This window comes from Ornithorhynchus anatinus, chromosome 2 (genome assembly GCF_004115215.2).
Source record: "Ornithorhynchus anatinus isolate Pmale09 chromosome 2, mOrnAna1.pri.v4, whole genome shotgun sequence".
Taxonomy (NCBI): domain Eukaryota; kingdom Metazoa; phylum Chordata; class Mammalia; order Monotremata; family Ornithorhynchidae; genus Ornithorhynchus; species Ornithorhynchus anatinus.
Window position 1 is genome coordinate 154168168 of NC_041729.1, and position 25675 is coordinate 154193842.

General features: G+C 42.9%; 1 protein-coding gene and 1 long non-coding RNA gene across 3 annotated transcripts in view; one reads left to right on the plus strand and one right to left on the minus strand.

The window, feature by feature from the left end:
* The first annotated feature begins 528 nt into the window (after nt 1-528).
* The window catches only part of ARID2 (AT-rich interaction domain 2), a 187294-nt gene continuing 162147 nt past the window's right edge, over nt 529-25675 (plus strand). For both annotated transcript variants that reach the window (XM_029049784.2, XM_029049792.2), the window contains exons 1-3: nt 529-780; nt 1005-1098; nt 2333-2430. In XM_029049784.2, coding sequence (XP_028905617.1) covers nt 689-780; nt 1005-1098; nt 2333-2430 — 284 coding nt within the window. In that variant the 5' untranslated portion in view covers nt 529-688. The remainder of the gene's footprint in view (nt 781-1004; nt 1099-2332; nt 2431-25675) is intronic.
* LOC114806320 lies at nt 9335-18362 on the minus strand. Its single transcript, XR_003754345.2, has 3 exons — nt 17533-18362; nt 16794-16893; nt 9335-9582 (listed from the first exon to the last, which is right to left on the minus strand). It is a non-coding gene; the product is annotated as an uncharacterized LOC114806320 (long non-coding RNA).

Sequence of the window (25675 nt, forward strand, 5' to 3'; positions counted from 1 at the left end):
CCAGTCGACCCCCTCTCTCCACAGCCCCACACAGGCCCGGCCTCCGCCACCGACTCTTCCCCTTCTCCCCCTTCCTTCCCCTCGGCCTCGTCGGAGCCGCCCCCTCCTCCCCCGGTCGAACCATGTTGAATCGCTCTCCCCGGCGGGGCTGAGAGACGGAGGGAGGGAGGGAGGGAGGCAGGGCGGGAGGGAGGCAGGCCTAAGGGAGGGAGAGAGGGAGGGGGGCGGGCGGCTGGGGCCCTGCGTGTGCGGCGCAGATCCGGCCGTCATCTACCCCTTCGGTTTCGCTCTGATTTCTTTAAACTTTTTTAGCAAATCTCCCTCCGTCTCGGTCCCCTTGCATCGCCTCCCTCCTCCCCCCCCTCCCTACCCCCATCTCCTTTCTCCTCCTTCTCCGCCACTACCACTACCTCCCCCTCCTCCCTCTTCCCTCCTCCTCCTCCTCCTCCTCCTCCCTCTCTCTGCTCTCCCTCCCTCCCTCCCTGCGCCGCCGCTGCTGCCGCCGCCGCCGGCCCATGACTGAGCCCCGCCGCCGCCGCCGCCGCCGCCGGCCGAGGAATGGGCTCCGGGCTCTGGTAGGAAGCGAAGGGAGCGGGGGGCGCTTTTAAAACCACCGATCCGTTTTTTTTTTCTTTTTTTTTTCCCCCCCAAAAAACACCCCCCCCTTTTTTTAAAAAAAAAAAAAAAAATGGCAAACTCGACGGGGAAGGCGCCGCCGGACCAGCGGAGAAAAGGACTGGCTTTCCTGGACGAGCTGCGGCAGTTCCACCACAGCAGAGGGTGAGAGCGAAAGCCGGGGGGCGGGCGCCGGGGGGGTGGTTTGGGGGGGGCGGCAGAGGCAGAGGCGGCAGAGGCGGGGGCCGGCCGGGGGGCCAGCCGGGGCCGAGGCAAACTCTCCCACCCGGGAGGACGCTCCGGGGAGAGAGAAGAGCGGGGGGGACGGGAGGGGGGCACGGGGGAGACCCCCACTGACAAGTGCGCCGTTTTCTCGCTCTCCGCCCTAGGTCGCCTTTTAAGAAGCTCCCCGCGGTGGGTGGGAAGGAGCTGGATCTCCACGGTCTCTACACCAGAGTCACTACTTTAGGCGGATTCGCCAAGGTGAGTGGAAGTTTTCATTCGTATTTCCCTCCCGCTAGCCCCCTCCGAAAAAAAAAAAAAAAGTCCCCTCTGACCCCGGAGCCCGGGGTGGGGGGAGGTCTCCGGAGAGGGGGGGGCGTCAGACGATTTATTTCTTGGTGTGTTTTTTTTCCTCCTTAGCCGGTGGCAAAGGCGGGAGGGGTGGGCTCCGGCGGGGGGGGTGGGGGGGTTGATTTTTTTGGCCTGGTGGGTTGTGTGCGGGCGATGGGTGGGAGGGGATGGTGGCGGGGGAGGGGGGGATTCCTGTGCGTGTGGAGGAGGAGGGGAGCCCCGCGCACCGGCCCCGGCCGCGGCTCGGGCCAGTCGGGGGTGCGGGGCCGGTGGCCCTCCCTCCCTCCCGCTCGCCCGGACCCCGTTTGTGCCCTCGCCGGCCGGGCCCGTTCCGAGCGCCGCCGCCGTAGCCCAGGCGGAGACTGACTCCCTCCCTCCTTCTCCCTCACTCCCTCCCTCCCTCCTTCTCTCTCTCCCTCTCACACACACACGGACCCAGACTCGCAGAGCAGTTTTCGTTGCAACTCAAAATTAGCGCGGGCAGGGCTTCCCCATCGATAATGGGCCGCGACGTGCCTCCCCGGCCGGCGGGGGCCGCGGCCTCGGCCCCGTCCCCCTCCGTTTATCTCGCTAACAAAAGAAACCGGGACCTGTCTCCAAATAGCCATCTTAGGCTTCAAGGCTAGGCAGAAACTGTAGGCCTCAAAGAAGGGCCTATAGAGATGGAGAGAGCCGGGGGGAGGCTCGGGCGGGAGCGGCCCCCCGACCGGCCGGGACCCTTATCGATCCTTTGGAACTTGGGATTATAATTGCCACCCGCACCCCCGCGCCCCCCTTTTGGGGTGGAAACGGACCGCGTTGAGATTTAAAAGGGGGCGACAGAGGGACTTGCCATTGGTTATTGTCCGGGCTGCAAAAACAAAACAAACCCACCGAACACCAACCCTTCTTCGTGTGTGTCCCCCCCCCCCCCCGCAGACAAATGCCGATCGATACCGGATTCTTTGGGGGGGGGGGCGGGGAGGGAGGACGGGAGGGAACGAAGGGATCGAGGTCGAACCTTCTCGGAAAAGCCTGGTGGAACCACCCCGAATGCCAGGCTTGGCCTCGGGTCTCCCCGGATGGCGGTGGAAGACGTGTTTATTTCCTGGCCGGGTCCGGGCTGCCCTCACTCTGAGACATGTGTGTCTTGTGTTTTTAACAGGTTTCTGAGAAGAATCAGTGGGGAGAAATTGTAGAAGAGTTTAACTTTCCCAGAAGTTGTTCTAACGCTGCCTTTGCTTTAAAACAGTATTACTTGCGGTAAGTCACGGTGACTCTTAAAAGACTCCGTTTGGCCTGTAAGGTGATTTTCTTTCTTTTTTTCCTCTCCTTTTTTTTTTCTTGTTTCGAGGGTACGCGTCCGTTCAACGTTTTCCAGGTTTCCAAATAGGGCCTGACGGTTCCCATCGAGTATTGATCCAGGGGGTGGGTGATTAAACAGGCAAAGGTGGAAGTTGCCTTGCTGTTTTGACGTTGCATCTGAGACCCTTCTGGGCGGCCCCGTGTTGGTCAAGAGGAGTCTTTTGTGACATGGTAATCGATGGTTTTGTATTGACAGGGGCGGAAAGGTGATGGCTCGCTTAGGGAGTTGATAGTTCCTGAAACTTTTATGTCCCTCGGGGGGAAAAAAATTGCTTTGTTTCAGAGACTTGGGCTGTTATGATTTTTCGCATTCTGAATGTAAAAATGGGTCCTCTCTTGTGGAGTGATTATAGTTTGTGGAGTTTGGAGGATATTGTTCCGTTTTCACAGTAAAAATGTATATTTTTAGATGATTCTAGGACCCACGATTGCCTAAGGCATTTGTGACTTGGAATGGGAAAAGAGCTGCTTATACATGCAAAAAAAATCGACTTCTTTAAGAAAGATAAGAAATTTTTTTTTTTCCTCAGACTTGTGGCAGAACTTGTTGAGTCTAAAAGCAACTTTTTTTTTCTTTTTAAAAAGCCGGTGCGTGCTTTACTTCAGGCGAATATATTTTTCTCACCCTTTTTTCAGAAGTATTTTTTTTTTTTTTTGCCAAATTACCCCAGAAGATCCAAACACGAATCTTAGAGCAAATGGGCAAGGCACGGACATCTCCCGGGATTAAAAGTTTCACATGCAGAGTGTCCTTAGGCAGCCCTTGTTTCAGTGTTTACAGTGAGATTTTGTATTAATACTTCTTGAAAATTTTGGCCAGTGACAGTATCGGTAGGCTCCTGAACTGTAATGCAACCGGCATGCTTGGTTTCTGCATTTCACCTTACTGCATCCAAGCTATTCTTTTGTGTGACAGATTTAGCTTTCTGAATTAGGAAATGTAGTAATTGCACAGGTGCACTTTCTATTGGCTGTCCTAGATTGACTTCAGGCTTGAAGTTGTAGAGTTCACAAGACTGCGGAGCAGTTATTGAGCTGCACGGAAGTCTGGAAAACCTTAGATATCTCTGCTTGCTGAAAAGGCTGTATGTTTGGCATATGATTTCTTTAAAGTATACTTAAAGGTACGGGAAAGTAATTATCTTCAAAAAACGGATCCGGGAATGGGGAAATGGGTAGTTTATATTTTGGACCACATTCATTTATTCATTTCCATTATGAGCATATAGCAGTAAAGAATGTCACTTTAAAGATTTGCTGGTACATTGGAATAACATTAGTCCTTTTGGGTTGGCCAACTGTGGCGGTGAAACCTTGAGCTTTTTTACATCCATTTCAACTGAGGTGAGATTTTTAAAAATCTCATTTCATTTCATTTTTTTCTTTTTAATAAAACCCCTTCTAGCCCTAGAACCTCCTTCAGCTTTTTGAAAGGTAAAGTAGAATTGATTCTCACAAAAACTTAACATTTTGGGGTTAAAAAAAAAAGAGATTCCTTAGTGATAGTCATATCAAAGGAGTATAGTAAAGATATAAACTGCAAAAAATTCACAAGATTTTTTTTTTGGTTTTTTTTTGGCTTTTGTTAAAGCCAACCGTCTGGATCAGATTCTGCTTCTAAAAGTGTGTTGCAAATTGAAATTTTAAAAATCCTGAAAAGATTCTTATCACCTCTTGGACTTAGGGTATTTCCTTCAAAAATTGCTGTCAAGGTAGTTTATTGCTCTTCAAATAGTTCTCAGCTCATTTATGGTTTGTACTCTCTTTGGAAAGCTGGTTGTTGAACTATGCTCCTAGCTAAACCTGATCTTCCTCCCTGTGGCGTTACTCAGGTTTGTTATTGTAGGGTTGTAGCTAGGCTACACAAATTCATTGTTCTAGGAAAAAGTTGAAGCATTTGTTTTTGGAAATAAAGGCCCATGAAGATTTGCATGAGTTGGTAAATAGTAGAGAGGCATGTGGTGGTCAGATTTTTTGCTTGACCAAATAATTTCCTCCCTGGGATGGTATTGCCCCATTTCAGATGGGCTGGGGGAAAAATTCTCCAAAGGACCTGGGATACCTGAGTCCTTTTTATCAGCCTCACTGTGGTAGTTATGACAGGTAGTGACTTTGGAGGAAAACTGTTCGTTTGGTGTAAGGGGCAGTCTGGTTGGATGCAGCAAATGGAATGGAGTGCTTTCAGTCGAAAAGAAAGTTTGTGTCTTCTCTCAAGTAGCTTTTAAGTGACTGACAGTGACCAAGAACAATTCTTTCAGTGGAACGACTCTAAAGCTCATGACTTTTAGAGGACGTATTGATTCCCCACTGAAAGCAAATTCAAAAGTGAATGTTTTAAATGAATATTAGGGATTTTCCATTTCTCGAAGGGGTACTTTGATCTATCAAAGTTTTTAGAAATATATATGTGTTGTGGGGGTGTGTATATATATACATGCGTGTATATATGCGTATACATGCATACGTGTGTGGATGTAATGGAGTGTGCCACTCTTTGAAAAGCCATAGTCATGCAAATATAGGAATTAAGTGCTGGGAAACTGTGGTGAATAACATAGCCATCATGTCGATTACTGATTTAATTTAGCAATATGAACTGTAATTACATTTTAGAATAATTTATGTATTACAACAGTTTGTCAACTGAAATGAAATCCATTTTACAAATATCTTTATCTTCATTTTCTAATATATAAAGCCTTTTAAAAAGTGGGAGTAAACTAATGTTGAACAGAAGCACGTTCCCGTCTCTGGCAGCTTTTCACTCATAGAAGTTATGGAGACTCAGTCGATGATATTTGAGCGCTTACTGGGTGCGGAGCTCTCTACTGAGTGCTTGGACCAGAAGTTGAATAGCAGCATAAGCTTACTGAATTCTCTGTTAAGCGAAATACATAAGTACATAAGTTTACGTGCAACATACTTTCTCGTATATATCGACGGTTGCCCAAGTTTGAGGATGAAAAGCCATTACTCACTTTAATAATAATAATAATAATAAAGTAATTGTGGTATCTCTTAAATGCTTACTTTGTCCCAAGCACTGTACTAAGCGCGGGGGGTAGACACAAGATAACTGGGTCAGACACGATCATTGGCCCACAGTCTTAATCCCCATTTTACAGATGAGGTAGCTGAGGCCCAAGGTCACACAGCAGACAAGTGGGCAGAGCTGAGATTGGAACCCAGGTCCTCTGACTCCCAAGCCTGTGCTGCTTCTTTCCACTAGGCCATGCTGCTTCTCACTGATTGATTGATAGTCATTTGTCTACTTGGTGGTCACAGGAATTAAATTCTCAAAATGTTCCAGTGCCTGCTGAATATAAGAATACTTTAAACTTGAAGTTAAGCAAAAGGAATCATTATGGTATCTGTTAAGTGTTTGCTCCGTATCAAGAACTGTTCTAAGTGCCGGGGTAACCAGGTTGGACTCAGTCCCTTTCCCATATGGGGCTCACAGTCCAAGTCAGAGGGAGGGGCATTTTAACCCCATTTTACGGCCGAGGTAACCGCCGCAGAGAAGTAAAGCGTCTTGCCCAAGGTCACACAACAGACGAGTGGCTGAGCTGAGACTAGAACCCAGGTCTTTTGACTCCCAATTACTGTAAGACTGATATCCGGGCGGTTTATGTATCTTGAATCATTTTCTTTTAGATTCTTATCATGCTCGGTACACTTTTTTTATGGTATTAAGTGCTTACTGCATGCCAGGCGCCGTACTGAGCGCTGTGGTAAATACAAGATAATTGGGTTGGATGCAGTCCCTGTCCCACATAGGATTCAGTCCACACCTTAGTGGCCAGGGCACGGGCCTGGGAGTCAGAAGGCCGTGGGTCCTAATCCCGGCTCCACCACTTGTCTACTGTGTGACCTTGGGCAAGTCACTTCACTTCCTCTGTTCCTCGGTTACCTCATTTGTAAATGGGGATTGAGACTGTGAGCTCCCCTCACCATGGGACAGGGACAGTGTTCAACCCAATTTGCTTATATCCACCTTAGTGCTTAGTGTACTGTGCCTGACACACAGTAAGCACTTAACAAAGACCATGATTATTACTAGTATTATTATTAATAGTAATAATCCCCATTGATACATGAGAAACAGCATGGCCTAGTGGAAAGAGCATGGGCCTAGGAGTTTGAGGCCTGGGTTCCTCCACTGGCTTGCCGTTTGACTTTAGGCAAGTCACTGACCTTCACTGTGTCTCTGTTTCCTCAACTGTAAAATGAAGATCAAATAGCAGCGTGGCTCAGTGAAAGAGCATGGGCTTTGGAGTCAGGGCTCATGAGTTCGAATCCCAGCTCTGCCACTTGTCGGCTGTGTGACTGTGGGCAAGTCACTTAACTTCTCTGTGCCTCAGTTCCCTCATCTGTAAAATGGGGATTAAGACTGTGAGCCCCACGTGGGACAGCCTGATTCCCCTATGTCTACCCCAGCGCTTAGAACAGTGCTCGTCACATAGTAAGCACTTAACAAATACCAACATTATTATTATTATTAAATAGCCATTCTCCCTCCTACTTAGACTGAGAGCCCATGTGGGACAAGGACTGTGTCCACCTGATTAACTTGTATCGACCCCAGCGCTTAGAACTGTGCTTGACACATAGCAAGTGCTTAACAAACAATAATGAGGAGAATAACTTTCTTATAAAGTCCATGGAAGATGGATCTAATTTCACCCATTGTGCATATGCAGAAACTGAACCTCAGAGACCAACTTTCCTGAAGTCAGTTTTGCTCGAGAAACTCTCTGTGGGGATAATATTTAGAACTAATGTTACTGGCTAGTTAGGTATGATAAGCCGCTCCAACGTAGAAACGATGCCAGTTATTTTCAGCAAAATGAGTGGAGTTTTTATAAGAGTAGTTTAAAGTTATAAGCACAATTTAGACCAGGCTTAGAGTTTTGACAAAGTACGTAGTGATAGGATTCATGGATCTTTAGATTTTTTTTTTTTAGGAGACACTTTAGTGTTTTTGCTTCAGCCCAGAATTTGAAGCCTTGAAATGAAGGTTTAAACGCTTAAAAGGAAGGGTTTTTGTTTTAGTTTGAGAGGAGCCGGCAGTTCTGCTTCAGTCAAGGCTATGCTGGTGGTGTTTCCATTTAAAAATTCTTCTTCTGATTGGAAGAGAGAAGTATTTTGGGTTACTTGGAAATTTATTCACAAATCTTTAAAAATAATAATTGTGGTATTTGTTAAGCGCTTACTCTGTGCCAGGCACTGTACTAAGCGCTGGAGTGGATACAAACCAATTGGGTTGGACACAAGCCCTGTCTCATGTGGGGCTCACAGCCTCAATTCCCATTTTACAGGGGATTGAGTGGATTTACAGGCCTGGGTGGCCTTGGTCAGGTCACTTCTCTGCGCCTCATTTGCCTCACTTGTAAACTGGGATTGAGACTGAGCCCCGCAGCCAACAGATAGCGGAGCCAGGATTAGAACCCATGACCTTCCGACCCCCCAGGCCCCTGTGCTCTATCCACGCTATCGCTAGCCTGGCTGTATGTTGTTTATTTTTTAATCTCTCACTGTTACAGTGTTCTTTTAATAGTCAGGAAGCTCATTTTTGAGGTGAGCCCTACAGATGAATTTACAATCTCAGTGTGAGTTTAGAATTCTTGGGTGTTTTTTTGTTTTTTTGGTGGTTTTTTTTTTTCTGGTATTAAATCTCTGAAATTCACCAGTAGAGGGAGTTTACCTTTCTTGGCTAAATTGGATTAGGAAGCTGGTGTGTAAGTGGTGTGTGTTCTGTTGTGAGGGCTTGAATGGGTCCACATTTGAGGAAGCCTTTATGAATCACTTGAGGTAAGGCAAGAACTCTGATTCATTAGCCTTTCAGAAATAGAAGCGGTGGAATGCAGCAAAACACTAGTGAGTTTTGTGAACAGAAAAAATACTCTCGCAAAATCAAGTTATTTTCATTTAAACCGGAGAGAATCGGCACACCTTCAATTATGTGTATAAATGGTAGTTTTTCCAAGTGACCTAACTTGGTTTTCATCCTTGAATAGAATCATGTGCCCTGGAATTCTTTTTTTTTTTTTAAATATCTCTCCTCTCCCCCACCCCCCAATCAGGTATAAATTAATCAGACATTTGCCTTAAAATTGAGCTTAATATTTTGATAATCTTAATCCCCACAGAGAAATTCTGAATTATAAAACTAAAATAATCTTTAAAAACAAGCAAACAAAAATTGCCGAAACCTGTAAACTCTACCTGTGCAGTATTTTCATTTCACTTCCAATCCCTGGTGACTAACAAAATTTAGATCTGCAGTGATTATTTTTTTCATAATCCTCTCCCTTGTGAGTTTGGTACTATCATACACACTTGTATGTGAAAGTGAATTATAGCACTATTGTATTTTTGACATGACCAAATTGAGTGACTAGGCAAAGGAACAAATTCATGCGGTGGGCTGTGTCCTTACATCAACAACAGCATTTATTAAGTGTCCACTGTGCAGAGTAACGTGTTTGGCACTTGGAAACATACACTAAAAGTTAAAAGCCTGTTCTACTCTTGAGAAACTTACATTCCGGTGGACGGACACAAGTGATTGCAAATTGTCAAATATACAATGGGTAAAACAGTAAGGCCATAACAGATGCTGTAGAAAAAGCAAGGTATTCAAATAGCAGACAGAAAATAGTGAAAACTGTCATTTTATAGATTAGGAAAATCTTTTATGTTTTTCTTACTGTGGCAGTTACACCCCATTGCCCAGGAGCACCTTATGTCTCAGGAGCTTTGGAAAAAGGCCCAGTGATCTGAGAATTAGAAAGTACACTCATCCATAACGTAGTGGAAAGAACACAGACCTGGGAGTCGGAGGATGTGGGTTCTGGTCCCGGTCTGTTGCGTGACCGTGGCAAGTCGTGTAATGTCTCTGGGCCTCGGTTTCCTTGTCTGTGGAATGGGGATTCAGAACCTGTTCTCCTTCCTGATTGGGCTGTGGGCCCCATGTGATATAGCTGCTGTGTCCAGCTTGCTTGTCTTCTTTCAACCCCTCGTGCTCAGTACAGTGCCCGGAACACAATGCTTAACAGGTACCATTAAAGAAAAGGCAATACAAAGCATCAACAAAGAAACACACTGTACTCTACATTTTGGATAGAATCCTATTAGGGAATTTAGGGGAACATTCTTCTGACAGAGTGATTGAGTCTGGATAGACTGTGATGCCACTTGTGTAGCTATAAATTATATATTATAAGTAATTTATATTCATGTCTGTCTCCCCATCTTGACTTGTTTTGGGCAGGGAAGGCATCTACCATCTCTGTTGTAGTCTCTCAAGTGCTTTGTACAGGGCTCTGCACACAGAAAATGTTCAGTAAATACCACTGACGATGGTGATGATGATGCCTCCATACTGGAAGAAATATTTATGTTTCATGCATGGACTGCTATTTACAGTGCAAGTGCTATACCATTCATTTTCCTTTATGCAAAGTTCTAGGAGAACTCAATTGGCTTGTGAGTGTCAGGTACTTAAGTGGGGAGAGCAAGTAGAGGAGAAAAACAAAATTTTCTGTGAGTCTCTGTCTCCATTCATCAACTTTATACTCTGTAAAGGGAGTATGCAGTGACCTGGAGAATATGTGGGAGTTGGTGAGTGGAAGGAAACAGAAGAAAGTTAGGAGGAAGAGAGTAAAATCAAGACTAATACACCCCACCTCTAACTCTCAGAACTTGTATATAGATGTATAATTTATTTATATTATTGAATGTAAGTTCCTTGTGGGCAGGTAACATGTCCATCGATTCTGTTGTGTTGTATTCTCTCAAGCTTTTAGTACAGTCTTCGCACACAGTCAGCAGTCAAATACCATTGTTTGATTATTTTTTTAATGGTGTTTAAGTATTTACTATATGCCAGGCACTGTACTAAGCACCAGGGTAGGTACAAGCTAATCAGGTTGGACCTGTCCCACTTGAGCTTCACAGTCATAATTCCCGTTTTACGGATAAGGTTAAATGAGACACAGAGAGTTAAGTGACCTTTCTAAGGTCACACAGCAGCCAAGTGGCAAAGCCGGGATTAGAACCCAGGTGCTCCTGGTTCCCAGGCCTGTGCCCTGTCCACTAGGCTACTCTGCTTCTCATTGTTTGATAGTCATCTAAGCACTTTAAGTTTAAATTTGTACATTATATATACAGTATTGTTCAGTGAAATGAAAATAGGATTGGAACCCTGGCAAATATCCATGACATATTTGTCCGCCCAATGCTTATTTCCAGAAAAACGCTTAGAAGTTTGCATTTCTTTTGGGTTGAAGTCCCAAACATTTGAGAAATCGAATATTTATTCAAATATATAAGGTGGTTTTAGTTTTTTTCTTTAAACACAAAAAGATGAAACTCAGGACTTGTTAAAAATAGTGTGTTTCTGTACAGGCTAAAATGTGGGATATGATTGTAAAGAATGTGTATGGCCTTTTACAGTGTATTTTTATCTGCCCAAATTTCCCAACCTTTCTCCTGAGGTACTGCTTTTAAGAAGTCCCTTTGAAACTAAGAAGTAAGGGTCAGGGCCAACAATAACTTCGGTCAGCTTGCAAAGGATAATAGTAATAGTGATATTTGTTAAAGTATTTACTAAGTGCCAAGCAGTGTATTAAGCACTGGGGTAGATAGGAGATAATCAGGCCTGACATAGTCCCTGTCCCACATGGGGCTCACAGTCTTAACCAGGAGGGAGATCAGGTATTGTTGTGGGCAGGGAATATGTCTGTTTATTGTTGCGTTGTACTCTCCCAAGTGTTTAGTACAGTGCTCTGCGCACAGTAAGGGCTCAGTAAATACGACTGACTGACAGATGAGGAAATTGAGGCATGAGAAGTGACGAATGTTGTCAAGGTCACAGGGCAGTCAAGTGGCATAGCCAGAATTAAAACCCAGGTCCTCTGACTATCAGGCCTGGGCTCTTTCCACTAGGCCATGCTGCTGTGTTTCTGAAAATGAATCCAATCATATTCTTTTAGATTATCTAGAATTTGGAAGCTTTTATTTTTAATTCTGTTCAAACTGTGTCTTTATTTTGGGACTTTTGCCAGAGCCGTAAAGAAAATTATTTTGTAAACCATTGCTTTCGATGAGATATAATTTTGATCTCGTTAAAAATAGAAGATAAATTTCTTTCAGTGCTTTGTTTTTAAAACTTCAGCAAGATTAGAGATCTTACTATTGCTGGGAAAAAAAAGAACTATTGAAAATATATGACTTGGATGATTGACAGGAAGTAATTTTCAGTTTCTCAGTTTTAAAAATAACTGGAGGTTTCTGTGACTCTGCAGCCTCATTGCTGGTCTCCCTGCCTATTGCCTCTCTGTTTTCCAGTGTACACACACAAAACCACTAGATACATTCAGTCGTATTTCCTGAGTACTTACTCTATGCAAAACACTGTACTAAGTGCTTGGGAGAGTGCAGTATAACATTAAACTGACACATTTCCTGCCCACAATGAATTCACAATCTAGAGGGGATTGTAAGTGCATTGAGGGCAGGAATCCTGTCTACCAACTCATGTCTTGTACCCTTCCAAGCACTTAGTACGGTGCTCCGAACACGGTAATACCATTCACTGATCCATTGCTGAATAGAGTAGCTTCTTCACGTGTCGCTTGACCTCTTTCTTTCCTCAAAACAATTCGTCAGCTTTCTATTTCGGCCTGTGTCAACCAAAAACTCACAATTGGTTTCAGAATTCTTCAGTTCTCCCCGTCTTATAAAACAATGGTTTCTCTTCACCTGCTTCTCCCAAACTCTGTGGTTTCATTCCTCCCAAGGTAATCTTCAATCGTACCGCATTGTCAACTTTCCTACTTCTGTCCTTTGGTTCATACTGCCCCCATGGCCTGGTACACCCTCCCTCCCCAAGTCTGTCAGTTCTCAGGTTTAAAGCTCTCCTAAAATCCCTCCTCCAAACAAGCCTTCCCCTCTTAATCTCCAACACCTCAAACTCTCTAAGCACACCAGCTATTTCTAAAACATATGCTTATCACACACTCAGCACTTGTGTGTTCACTTCTACATACTATTGTGGACTGGTGGTAAATATTTTTAATGCCGGCCCTCTCCATTAGAAAGTAAGCTAGCTCCCTGTGGGTTCAGTAGAGTGCATCGCACCCAGTGGGTGCTCAATAAATAGTATTACCATTACTATTTAGATTGCGTGATCATAATAGCAATGGGAAGTCTCGAAGTCTCGGTTTTAGAGACATAAATGATACCCTTTGGCATGTGAATTAATCAGGCATCAATTCAAAATGCCGCTCATTTTATGTTCATAAATGCCCTTTGTACATCTAAAGGTATATGTGGTATTGATCTCTAGGTGATCCACATCATTAAAATGTGTTCTTAATATAATTAAGGACATTATTTTTAACAACCAGTAGTAAACAGAGTATTGTTAGGTACTGTAGTTCTTGTAATATTCTTTGGTTTGGATAACCAACAAATTTTCGTAATTAGCAATGATTTCACCCTAGTGATTCAAAAATAGTTTATCTTACTAGGAAGATGAGTGCCTTTTTTGGTTAGTAAGTTAACAGATTTCGTTATTGCATGTGGATAATGATGATGTTGTGCTTTTGGGAGATGACTTGCATATAAATGAGTTACATGATTGGCAGTATGCCAAGTGGAAAGCGCATGGGTCTTAGCCAGGCACCCTGGTTTTGAGTCCCAGCTCTGCCACTTGCCTACTGAGTGACTTTGGGAAAGTCACTTAACCTCTCTGGGCCTCAGGATCTTCATCTGCAAAATAAAATAGATTAAGAGCCACGTATGGGACAGGGACTGTCTGATTTCACAGCCTCGCATCTACCTTAGTATTAATCATTCAATAGTATTTATTGAGCTCTTACTATGTGCAGAGCACTGTACTAAGTGCCTAGCCCATAGTAAGCACTTAATAAATACCATCACTGTTATTGTTGTTAAAGAAAAAGCCCCCAATTTTCCCCCAGTCATTTATTTTAATATCACTGTGATCAAGGGTGCCCTTCGCCCCAAGGGTAGTTTAGTGATTTATTAAAAGTCATTTATGGAATCAGTGGTGAAACAGGTGAGAAAAGAGAATTCCAAATTTCTTAAACTGCCATATTCACTTGAACTGTGACCCTGTTTTTGATGCCGTTTTTCTTAATTAACATTTGGCTGAACCTAAAGTGTTGATTCTACTTTAAGGTGCTTAGAAGAATCTTTAAATTCTCTCAGACAACAGCTCACCAAGTTAGGACCATCACTTTTTCCATTCATGAAGAGTGCAGTTTTGTTTGTATGGGTTAAAAATTTATTTTTACAACTGTAGTTTCATGCTGGCAGTATCTTAAAAGGTTGATTATGCTTTATGTAGCTCATCTCTTGGGTTATTTGGAGTACAGCAGTTTGTTTTTGATATTAATGAAATGTTTAAACTGCCTATTTGAATTCATTCATTCAATAGTATTTATTCAGCACTTACTATGTGCAGAGCACTGTAACCTTTTTACTGTAACAATATGCTAAACTCCACATAAAGATACAGCATTTTACTAGCAATTTGCATTTTGAAAAATAATGCTTACAGTTGAAAAGATATTTATAGCTGTTTAAAGGGGGGGGAACCCACCTGCTTTACCCAGTTTGCTTTTAATATGGGGGTTGCATTCTTGCAAAATACTCCCTTAAGGAAAACCCGTGTGGTAATACGAATGTTCACACAACTGCTTCTTCCATCATCATATGTGCCTTATCTAAACACGTTTGCCTTATCAGGCGAACACTCCCCAATTCTTTAGTATAGGCAAAACGTGAATTGAAAAAAAGTGTCATGGCAAAACCGACTCTCTTTAAACACTGAATCAGGGCTGTGTGCTAACAAAGTTCCTGTCCAAAAATTTAAAATGTGGATGACCCAATGATACTCTTAGAAAAAGTAGCAAAATTGGGATGTCATTCATTCCAACAGGGAAGCCAAGGAAATTATGGATTTTTCAGAATGTAACTAGCATTCTGCTTAGTGTGTGGCATTTTCCTTTAATATTGTTTTTTGAGTTACTCAGAAGCAGCATGGCCTACTGGATAGAGCACGGGCCCGGGCGTCAGAAGGGTCTGGATTCTAATGCCAACTCAGCCCACTTGTCTGCTGTGCAACCTCGGGCAAGTCACTTAACTTCTCTGTGCCTCAGTAATGACATCTGTAGGGTGGGGATTAAGACCATGAGCCTCATGTGGGTCAGGGACTGTGTCCAACCTGATTAGCTTGTATCTTCCCCAGTGCTTAGAACAGTGCTTGACACGTAGTAAGCATTTAACAACTATTATCATTATTATTATTCCATGGCATAATCCTTGGGGGGTAAGACTCAATTTGTTGGGATTGCGCTTAATACAGTGCTCTGCACACAGTAAGCGCTCAATAAATACGATTGAATGAATGAAATACTTGCAATTTATACATTTTTTTTCAGGAATGTCTATAATGGTATATCTAGCTATAAAGCAGGCAGTTTTTCTATTTGGGCAGATGTTCACAATTGAGGTCTTTACAATAAATCATTCAATCGTATTTATTCAGCGCTTACTGTGTGCAGAGCACCGTTCTAGTCAGTCAGTGGTATTTAGAGTGCTTACTATGTGCAGAGCACTGTACTAAGAACTTGGGAGAGTACAATCCAATAGAATTAGCAGACACCTTCCCTTCCCATAATGAATTTACAGTCTGAGATGGGGAGGAGCATAGTGTTGTGCTATGGTGCCTAACAGCTGTATTTTTTTTAAGTACTCTTTCACTAAAACAATCAAATCAATCAGTGGTATTTATTGAGCACTACCTATGCTCAGAGCACTGTACTGAACTCTCGGGAGAGCACAGTACATCAGAATTAGCAAACACGTTCCCTGCCCATAATAAGATTACAGTCTAGAGTAGGAGACAGGCATCAATAAATAATCATATTTTCGGTATAATAGTAATGTGTTGAATGTGGTGGGAGACAGAAAGAGGAAAGGGCTACCCAATAAAAACTGGGATTGATTATGATCAGTTTTAAATCATAAAGATTTTTGTCTCGAGTAACTCTGATTAAAATTAGTTTGCCTGAAATCATATAATCAACAATTTTTCCCTTTCAGAAATGTAGAATATATCTTTACAGAACTTGCCACATAATTTTAGTGGAATGTAATTGTATTTTGTATTGTAGCATTTCTTTTTTGATAATAGATTATTCAAAATAGTTGATTTTAATTTGATTTGTGACTAAATTATTCAGTGTACTACTTTAAAGCAATACATTCAATCTTGTTTCGCATAGTAAGAATCTTGTATTTTCAAATAAGGTGAATCTTACATTTTAAATGGAAAAGTACCACCTATCTATATAATTAAGCTATTGAATATCCTGGAATACTATTTCTATAGAGAATATAAAATGCTACTTGAACATTCCAAGAAACACTGTAAGGCTTGAACATTTATATGATAGTTTTACATATATATGTTGTACCTTGTATTCAAAGAAGACATCACTGACTGTGAAGTTCACCCATGAATGTGTATGTGAGTTAATTATGTAGTTTGAAGTAGTTATAAAAACTTTAAAATTCTTTGACTTCTGATATAATGTTGTCTTTAGTAATAGTAGTAAATGAAATTTATTCAGTGCTCACTAAGATCAATACTCTGTACTAAGTACTTGGAAAGTTACAACAGAAATGCAAGATAAGTTCCTTTTCCCACAAGAACTTACCCTCTACCAGGGGAAACAGATATAAAACTATTTACAAATAGAGTAATCAAAGTAAGTAACGGACTGTACAATTGATTATGCCTGTATCTACAAGTGCCGAGAGGAGGCAAAAAGAAACAGTCCTAGGGTGGGTACTGGGCTGTTGATTTAAGAGATGGAAATAGAATGAGTAATGCATTTTTGAGGAGGTGGGATTTTAGATGAGATCTCTGGTCTGTAAGATTTGTGATGAGGAGGCAATTCCAGATATTTTTAAGTCCAAACCAGTGGACAACGCAACAAAGCTTTATTGTCTTCCATTGATTATAACCTTAACACTTCCCCCTGGCCTCCCCATCCCCCGTTTAAGTAAAGCTAATATTATGAAATGGGTGGGCAAAATAATCGTCATGGGCTATAGCCAGGCTGTGGGCCAGGCACTGATGAAAGTAGCAAATTCTCAGCATGCCACATCCCCAAAAAGTGTGTACCTGGGCCTGGTTTGGAGACAGCTATAAACTGCCCTACCTGCTGTTCACTTGATAGCTGGCCAGAAAGACTTGGTATGGAGCTTTCTTCGTGTCTCAGGTATTCCTAAGTAGCCTTTGATCCAAATTCTTTGAACATCCTGTTATTGAAGAGAAGTTTACCCTCTTGATAATCAGTTTATCTATAAAGTGATAATAACTTGCCATCAGATTATCATTATTATTTATTGGTTGCCTACTCTATAGAGTAGTAAGTACTTGGGAGTGTACTGTAAATGTGGATAGTTCTAGTACCTGGTCTAGGAGCTAGCAACTGAACGGAAGAAACAGACAGCCATAAACTGTATACATTCAGTGCAGGGGGAAGGGTTGGGGAAAGAGGGAAAACCTGAATATATTTGATAACCACAAAAGTAAGCAAAAAATGAATATAAACAGATCAATCCATGGTATATATTGAGCACTTTCTGGGTGCAGAGCACTTTAGTAAGCACTTATAGGGAGCACAATAGAGTAAGTAGACATGATCCCTCCCCTCAAGGAGCTAACAATCTTGGTAGGGGTGACCTATGAGATACCAAAACAAGAGAGGTGAAATTAGTCAAGGAATGTGTTCTGCCGGAGATGTTTTTATAAGATCTCTTTAAGCTGAAGTTGGAATCGGTTTGGAGAATAGAATGGGGAGGAGGGAAGGTTGGAGATTGGAGAGTTGAAAGTCAGTTATAATTAGTAGATTCTCAGCCCACATTTTGGATGGACCACAATTCTATAAGCCTCACCTTGCTCTGAGTCATGAGTTACTGCAAGATGTCCTTGTGGGGCTCGATTTGTTGCAAGTAGCAGTAATCTTTCTTTCTCTGAGTCATTTGCATTGTTGACTCCACTTGGCTTTCCCCAATGTCTTAACATCTGCCTGATAGACAGTAACATGGAGAACTGCCCATCCTGTGTTTGCTTTGGGGATTGTGGTTGGAGATTCCTTTTTCAGCGGGGCTGTTTAAATACAGCCGCAGAGCTCTTTGCGGATGTCCTTGTTCTTCAGGAGCTCGACATCTAGCTATCTTGGCGGCTTAGAGGCCATTACTCGGCCAGACAGTTGTAACTTCAGTGTGAGTTTGGAGCATATCAGACAGTGGTCCTTGCAACATTCTGCTGTGATCTGGACATCCTTAAGGTCTCTCTTCCTTACTCTAAGTCGATGACATACCACTGTTTAGACCGTGGCTACATCCGGGATGTTGTTCTTTTGTTTGGCATATGGAAACTGGTGTTTGTTGTTCACGAGGTGCTATTTGGTGCATTCACTCAGCAAGAGTTGGCCGTTGTTGTTGAATTTGCCTGTCTCTTGTGGCCCAGTGACTTTTTTTTGGGTGGGCATCACTCTCCATGCTAGCTAGGGGTCAATAATGAGAGAATTGAGCTGGGGGAGAGTAAGTAGGTTGGTGTTAGAGGGGTGAAGTGTATTGAGTGGGTGGTTGTGGGAGAGGAGTGAGAATGGGTAGAAGGTAAGAGGTCTGGTTGAGTGCGTTGAAACAGATAATGAGGAGTTTCGGCTGGAGGTTACCACATTAATCCAAGCATTTATCCTATCCTGCCATGATTACCCTATCCGCTTCCTTGCTGACCTCCCTACCTCCTGTCTCTCCCCATTCCAGTCCATACTTCACTCTGCTGCCCGGATCATTTTTCTACAAAAACATTCAGTTCATGTTTTCCCACTCCTCAAGAACCTCCAGTGGTTGCTCATCCATCAGACAGAAACGCCTTACCATCAGCTTTAATGCACTCAATCACCTTGCCTTCTCCTACCTCACCTCACTACTCTCCTACTACAACCTAGCCCAAGCACTTCTCTCCTCTAATAATAATAGTAATTATGGTATTTGTTAAGCACGTACTATGTGCCAGACAGTGTACTAACTGCTGGAGTAGATACTTGCAGATTGGGTTGGATAAAGTCCCAAATGGGGCTCACAGTCTAATGCTAACCTTCTCACTGTACCTCAGTCTCTTCTACCTTGCCACTCTCTGACCTCTTGTCCACATCCTGGCCCTGGCCTGGAAAGCCCTCCCTTTCCAAATCTGAAGGACAGTTACTCTTCCCACCCTTAAAAGCCTTATTGAAGGCACATCTCCTCCGAGAAGCCTTCCCTGACTATGCCCTCCTTTCCTCTTTTGCCACTCCCTTCTGCATCATCCTGATTTACTCCCTTTATTCATCACTCCCACCCCCAGCCCCATACCACTTATCAATCAGTCCTACATTGAGTGCTTATTATGTGCAGAACTCTGAACTAAGTGCTTGGGAGAGTACAGTACAGAATTAGACACATTCCCTTCCCATAATGAACTTAAATAATAATGATGGCATTTGTTAAGCACTTACTGTGTGCCAAGCACTGTTCTAAAGGCTGGATCTAGAGGGGGAACTTATGTATACATCCATAATGTATTTATATTAATGTTTGTCTCCCCCTCTAGATTGTAAACTCAGTCTGGACAGGGAATGAGTGTGTTACTGTGTTGTACTCTTCCAAGCGCTTAGTGCAGTGCCCTGCACACGGTAGCGCTCAATAAATATGACTGATCGATTGAAATAGATGGGCAACCATTGGAGAGTTTTGACAAGAGGAGATGGGTGCAGAACAATTATTTTAGAAAAAGGATCTGGGTAGCAGAATGGAATCTGGACTAGAGAGGGTAGACACTGGCGGCAGTGGCCAGTGAGGAAGCCGATGCAGTATTCAAGATGGGATTTGAAGCATGGGGGCCTCGTGGCTAGAGCTCAGGCCTGGGAGTCAAGCGTCTAATCCCAGCTCCGCCATTTGCCTGTTGTGTGACCTGGGGAAAGACATCCAACTTCTCTTAGCCTTAGTTTCCTCATCTGGGGCTTTAATAGTTTTCTTGTTTTGTTTTGTTGTCTGTCTTCCCTTTCTAGATTATGAGCCCATTGTTGGGTAGGGATTGTCTCTATCTGTTGCCGAAATGTACTTTCCAAGTGCTTAGTACAGTGCTCTGCACACAGTAAGCGCTCAATAAATACAATTGAGTGAATGAATGAATACCCGTTCTCCCTTCCCCTTAAAAAGTGAGCCCAACATAGGACAGGGACTTTGACCCGATTAACTTGTACCTACCTCAGTGCTTAGAACAGTATTTGGCCCATAGGAAGTGCTTAACAAATACCACAGTTATTATTATTATATTCTCTCTATATTATTTTGAATAATAATAAGTGGTTGAATTGGCAGAGTGGCATTTTGGATGGCTAGGAAGGGTCAGATTCTGTAGTTGTTGTGAAGATAGAATTGACAGGTTTTGGTAATTGACTGACAATATGGGGTGAAGGAGAAAAATGAGTCAAGGATAATGCCAAAGTTGCAGGTTTGCGAGACAGCGAGGGTGGTGGCATTGGCAACAGTGATAGGAAAGTTGGGGCGAGATGATTTGAGTAAGAAAATTAGTCCATGACTTTATGGTTGTTTCCATAGTGTGTCTTTTTTTTTTCCCTACTGTTGGTTTTTCTTCCTGTAAGTGTGCAACTCACCCGTCACGATCTTCTGGCAAGCCCAATTTACTTTGGGGTAGGGCTGATCATTTTGGGGTCACCTTTTTTTGGCCCTTTCTCATTTGGGTGAACAAATGCATTCCTAAATAGGAATGATCAGATACTCAGGATGCTGCTAAACGGCCCTGCTGCCATCTCCTCAGCGACTCAGAGATCAATCAGTCAAGCAGTTGTATTTATTGAGCGCTTATTATGTGCAGGGCATTGTTCTAAGCGCTTGGGAGAGCATAGTACAGCAGACAGATTTCCTGCCCATACTGAGCTTACAGTCTAGAGGAGGAGACAGACATTAATATGAATAAATAAGTAATTTATAGTATATAATTTAAAGAGAAGTCTGTAAGAGCTGTGGGGTTGGGGGTGGGAAGAATATCAAATGTTCAAAGGTCGCAGATTGAGGTGTATAGATGACTCAAAAAGGAGAGTGAGCTGGGGAAAAGAGGGCTTAATCGGAGAAGGCCTCTTAAAGGAGGTGTGGAGGAGTGTGATCAGTACCTGAACCATAATATTATGTGGGATTTTTGAGAGGAAGTTGTGAGGTATCCCACTGTCAGTATGGGTGTGCTTGTGTTTTTTTGTCATCATAGTGGTTTGCACTGAGCCATCCACACTGTTTCACCAAGCCTCACTGTAGCCAACAGCACACATTGTGAGACTGTGATTACTATTATTATAAGTCATAATAATAATAGTAATGGTACTTTTTAAGCACTTGCTATGTGTTAAGCACTGTTCTGAGCGTTGCGGGGTGGATAGCATGGCCTAGTGGATAGAGAATGGGCCTGGTAGTCAAAAGGACCTGAGTTCTAACCCGGGTCCTCCCATGCGTCTGCTGTGTGACTTTGGACAAGTCACTTCACATCTCTGTGCCTCGTTTAACTTATCTGTAAAATGGAGATTAAAAATATGAGCCCCATGTGGAATAGGGACTGTGTCCAACCTGATTACCTTGTATCTACCCCAGTGCTTAGTACAATGCCTGGCACACAGACATAAGTAATTTATAATATATAATTTAAAGATAAGTACATAAGTGCTGTGGGCTTGGGGGTGGGGAGAATATCGAGGGTCTGAAGGTCACAGACTGAGGTGTGTAGATTTCACAGAAGGGAGATTGAGTGGGGAAAAGAGGGCTTAATCGGGGAAGGCCTCTTAGAGGAGATGTGGAGGAGTGTGATCGGTATCCTGAGCCATAAAATTGTGTGGGACTTTTTGGAGAGCAAGTTGTGAGGTATACAGCTGTCCGAATGGGTATGCTTGTGTTGTTTGTCATCATAGTGGTTTACACTGAGCTATTTACACTATTGCACCCAGCCCCCCTGATGCCAACAGCACACTTTGTGAGACTGTGATTATTATTAAGTAGACACAAGCAGACAAGTGGCGGAATTAGGATTAGAACCCATGACCTTCTGACTCCTAGGCCTGTGCTCTCTCCACCACGCCATGCTGCTTATCTGTGTTCAGTGACTTGTTCAAGGTCTCGCAGCAGATCAGCGGTAGAGCTGGGATTAGAACCCAGGTCCTCTGATTCTCTTATTCCACTCGAGCACGCTGTGGGTGGATTAGCGTGCTGGTGCAGTCTGTGGCCAAGGAAGAGAGGGCTGAGTGCCCTTTCGAGAGCACACCCTACTGTGTCCTCATCTGGTGTCTACAGCCTCAGCTGGTGTATGCATCGTCCTCCGGGGGATAGTCTCCAGTCTCCCCTAGAAAATATGGTCCTTGGACGTGGAACAGACAATCAGTGCACCTTCTCATCTTTGGGGGCTGCAGTGTCTTCAGCTGATCTGTCAGTCAATCAGTGGCATTTATTGAGTGCTTACTATGTGCAGAGCGCTTATCAAGTGCTTGGGAGAGTACAATATAAACAATCTAACAGAGTTGATAGACACATTCCCTGCCCACAAAGTGCTTTCAAAGTATTGGAGACCAAAGGGGCTTGTGGGTGGTACTGTCGAGTGCCCATTGGGAAATGGAGTGGAATAGAAGAGAGAAAAATATGTGGAGCCCATAAGGACCTATTCTTGTCCATTTTATCAAAGGGACTCAGGACAAGGTATCAAGCTAGTCACAGTCAGGCAGTCGATCAGTGGTATTTATTGAGCACTTATTTTGTACGGAGCTGTACTAAGTGCTTGAGGGAATCTGAAGCCACAGAGTTGATAGAAACGTTCCTAGTCCATGAGGCGCTTACAGTCTAAAAAGGGAGACGCACATTAAAATAAATTATTGATATGTACGTTAAGTGCTCTGGGGCTGAGGATAAGGTGAATATCAAGTGCTTAAGCGGTACAGATCCAACTGCGTAGGTGGTACAACAGGGTCATGACTCTCTTTCCTGATGCTCACTCCTTCTTTGCACTTGGACCTTTGGGCATTTAGTCAGTCAGTCCTATTTGTTGAGCGCATATTGTGTGCAGAGCATTGTACTACGCTCTTGGGAGAGTACAGTGTAACGGTTTAACAGACACATCCCCTGCCTACAAAGAACTTATAGTCTAGATGGGGAGACGGACTTTAAAATAAATAACCGATGTACCTAAGTGCTGTGGGACTGGGAGGGGGATAAATAGTGGGGGTGTTTGGTATTTGACTCACCCTCAGTTCCACAGCACTTATGTACATTTCTATTTTGAGATATATATATATATATATATATATATATATATATATATATATATATATACAACTCTATATTAAGAGGGAAAGGGCTTAATTGGGGAAGGCATCTTTGAGAAAATGTGATTTTTATCAAGGTTTTGAAGGTGGGAAAAGTGATTTGTTCCAGGCCAGAAAGAGTATGTGGGGAAGGGATCAGTGTAAGGATAAGTGACTTGCCTGCTGTGTAACCTTGGGCAAGATACTTCACTTCCCTGGGCCTCAGTTACCTCATGGGTAAAATGGGGATTAAGACTTAGAGCCCCATGTGGGACAGGGACTGTCTCTAGCCCGATTTGCTTGTATCCACCCCAGTACAGTGCCTGGCACATAGAAAGTGCTTAACAAATGCCATTGTTTAAAAAAGGATAGATGAAATTGAGGTACAGTGAGTAGATTGGCATTAGTGGAATGAAGTGAACACAGCTGGGTAAAATAGAAGGGAGCAAGGTGATTGAGTGTGTTGAAGCTAATGATAAGAAGTTTCTTTCTGATGCAGATGTAGGTGGGCAACCACTGGAGGTTCTTGAGGAGTGGGGAGACATCAACTGAACGTTTTTAGAGAAACATGACCTATGCAGCAGAGCTAAGTGCGGACTGGAGTGAGGAGAGACAGGAGGTAGTGGAAGAGCGTGGAAGTCGAAAAAAATATAAAAACATAAGGACTGAAATTGCTTTCCTTGCTTGCTCTCCCCCTTTGCCTGGATCTTGGTTTTGCCTCACAGAGGAGGAGTACGAGGAGGCCCTCAATAAATGATGATGATGATTACCATATTTAATAGAATCTCCCTTGTGAACATTTTAACTGAACAAATTAGGGAGCTAGTTTAATTGTATGGCTTTTCAGGTCAAATATTTTATCTGAAGTTTCAGTATGCAGATCCTTGTTCACAAAGTCTAGAAGCATTTTACCTATAGAGAGAAGAAATCACTTGAAAGTATATTTTGAGAAGATCATGTAATGATCAGGCTCATTTAATTACCACACAGTATTTAACATTGCCGAATGTAGCAAATGAACCTTAGCAATGAAAATTTCACTCTCCATCTTTGTTGAACACTCCGATGTAAAGATAGAACATAAAAGTAAAGAGAAACAGTTTAAGTGACCATTATTATTTAAATGGTCCTTCTCTCTGCTTTCTTTCACATTTTATGAAATACATTATATTTGGGGTTTTTTTTTTCATTAAATCTTACTTTTTCCTGGTCTTCTCATTCAGTACATTACTACTGTAGCCTTTGGAGCTTGGATGTGAGAACAGATAGGAAGCAGGAAGAAATGAGTGGAATGTTGCCATGTGTTAACAGCCAAGCTCTTAGGCCTTGTCCTTCTTGAGTTGGGAAAGTATATTTAATAATTGGCTTATTACTAGCATATAGTAACGTATATGGATCAGAACCAATCATCTTCTAAGTATTTTGAAGACCATCATTAAAATAGTATTTTAATTGTGTGGAAACCCTTGCCTGCTCGTGGAGCGTGGATGTCAGAATAAATTTGTGGGTATATGCAAAAGTAACAATGTTCCTCATTTTGACACAAAACCTTTTGGGAGGTTTATCTTAACTTCCCACTTACTAACATAACTTATGATAAAATGGGTCATTGCTAATGCAGATTAGATCTTTTGTGTATATCATTTTCAGCCTAGGCCTTTAATTTTAAAATTAAAATAGGTTTAGAATTTGAAATTCTACATCTTTTTCCAGACTGTCCATTTATTTTTTCTTAAGTCACTTGACAATTTGGTTACTTTTGGAATTGTATAATGTGAATATAATGTTGCTTTGAGATAATAATTAGGGTATTTAAGCAGTTACTGTGTGCTGTTCTAAGCGCTGGCGTAGATACAAGGTAATCAGGTTGTTCCATGTGGGGCTCACAGTCTTAATCTCAATTTTACAGATGAGATAACTGAAGCACAGAAGAGTTAAATGGCTTGCCCAAGGTCACACAGCAGACAAGTGGCAGAGTCAGGATTAGAACCCATGTCCTCTGACTCCCAAGCCCATGCTCTTTCCACTAAGACATGCTGCCTTTGACTGTGTCCAGTCTTAATCTCTTGATTCTTCCAGCACACATAGCACAGTGTTTGGCATATTAAGTGCTTAAACTAGCCAAATTATTTTTAATGGTAATGTTGCTATAAAAGGAACAGCGTGGCACAGTGGAAAGAGCACGGGCTTGGGTGTCAAGGTCGTGGGTTCTAATCCCAGCTCCGCCACCTGTCAGCTGTGTGACTTTGGGCAAGTCACTTGGCTTCTCTGTGCCCCAGTTACCTCATCTGTAAAATGGGATTGAAGGCTGTGAGCCTCACGTGGGACAACCCGATTACCCTGTATCTCCCCCAGCGCTTAGAACAGTGCTCTGCACATAGTAAGCGCTTAACAAATACCAACATTATTATTATTAACTTCTCTGTGCCTCAGTTACCTCATCTGTAAAATGAGGATTAAGAATGTGAGCTTCACGTGGGTCAACCTGATTACTTTGTATCTACCCCAGCGCTTAGAATAGTGCTCAGCACATACTAAGCTCTTCACAAATACCAACATTATTACTATTAAGGACTGTGAGGTACAGTGTTGATGATCTCTCACCACCATCACCACGGCTTCCACTTGTGGCTCCATTTCTCCTTCCTCATTCCAGCTGTGGGAATGGAGACAGGGTTGGACCTGGGCAGGATTGG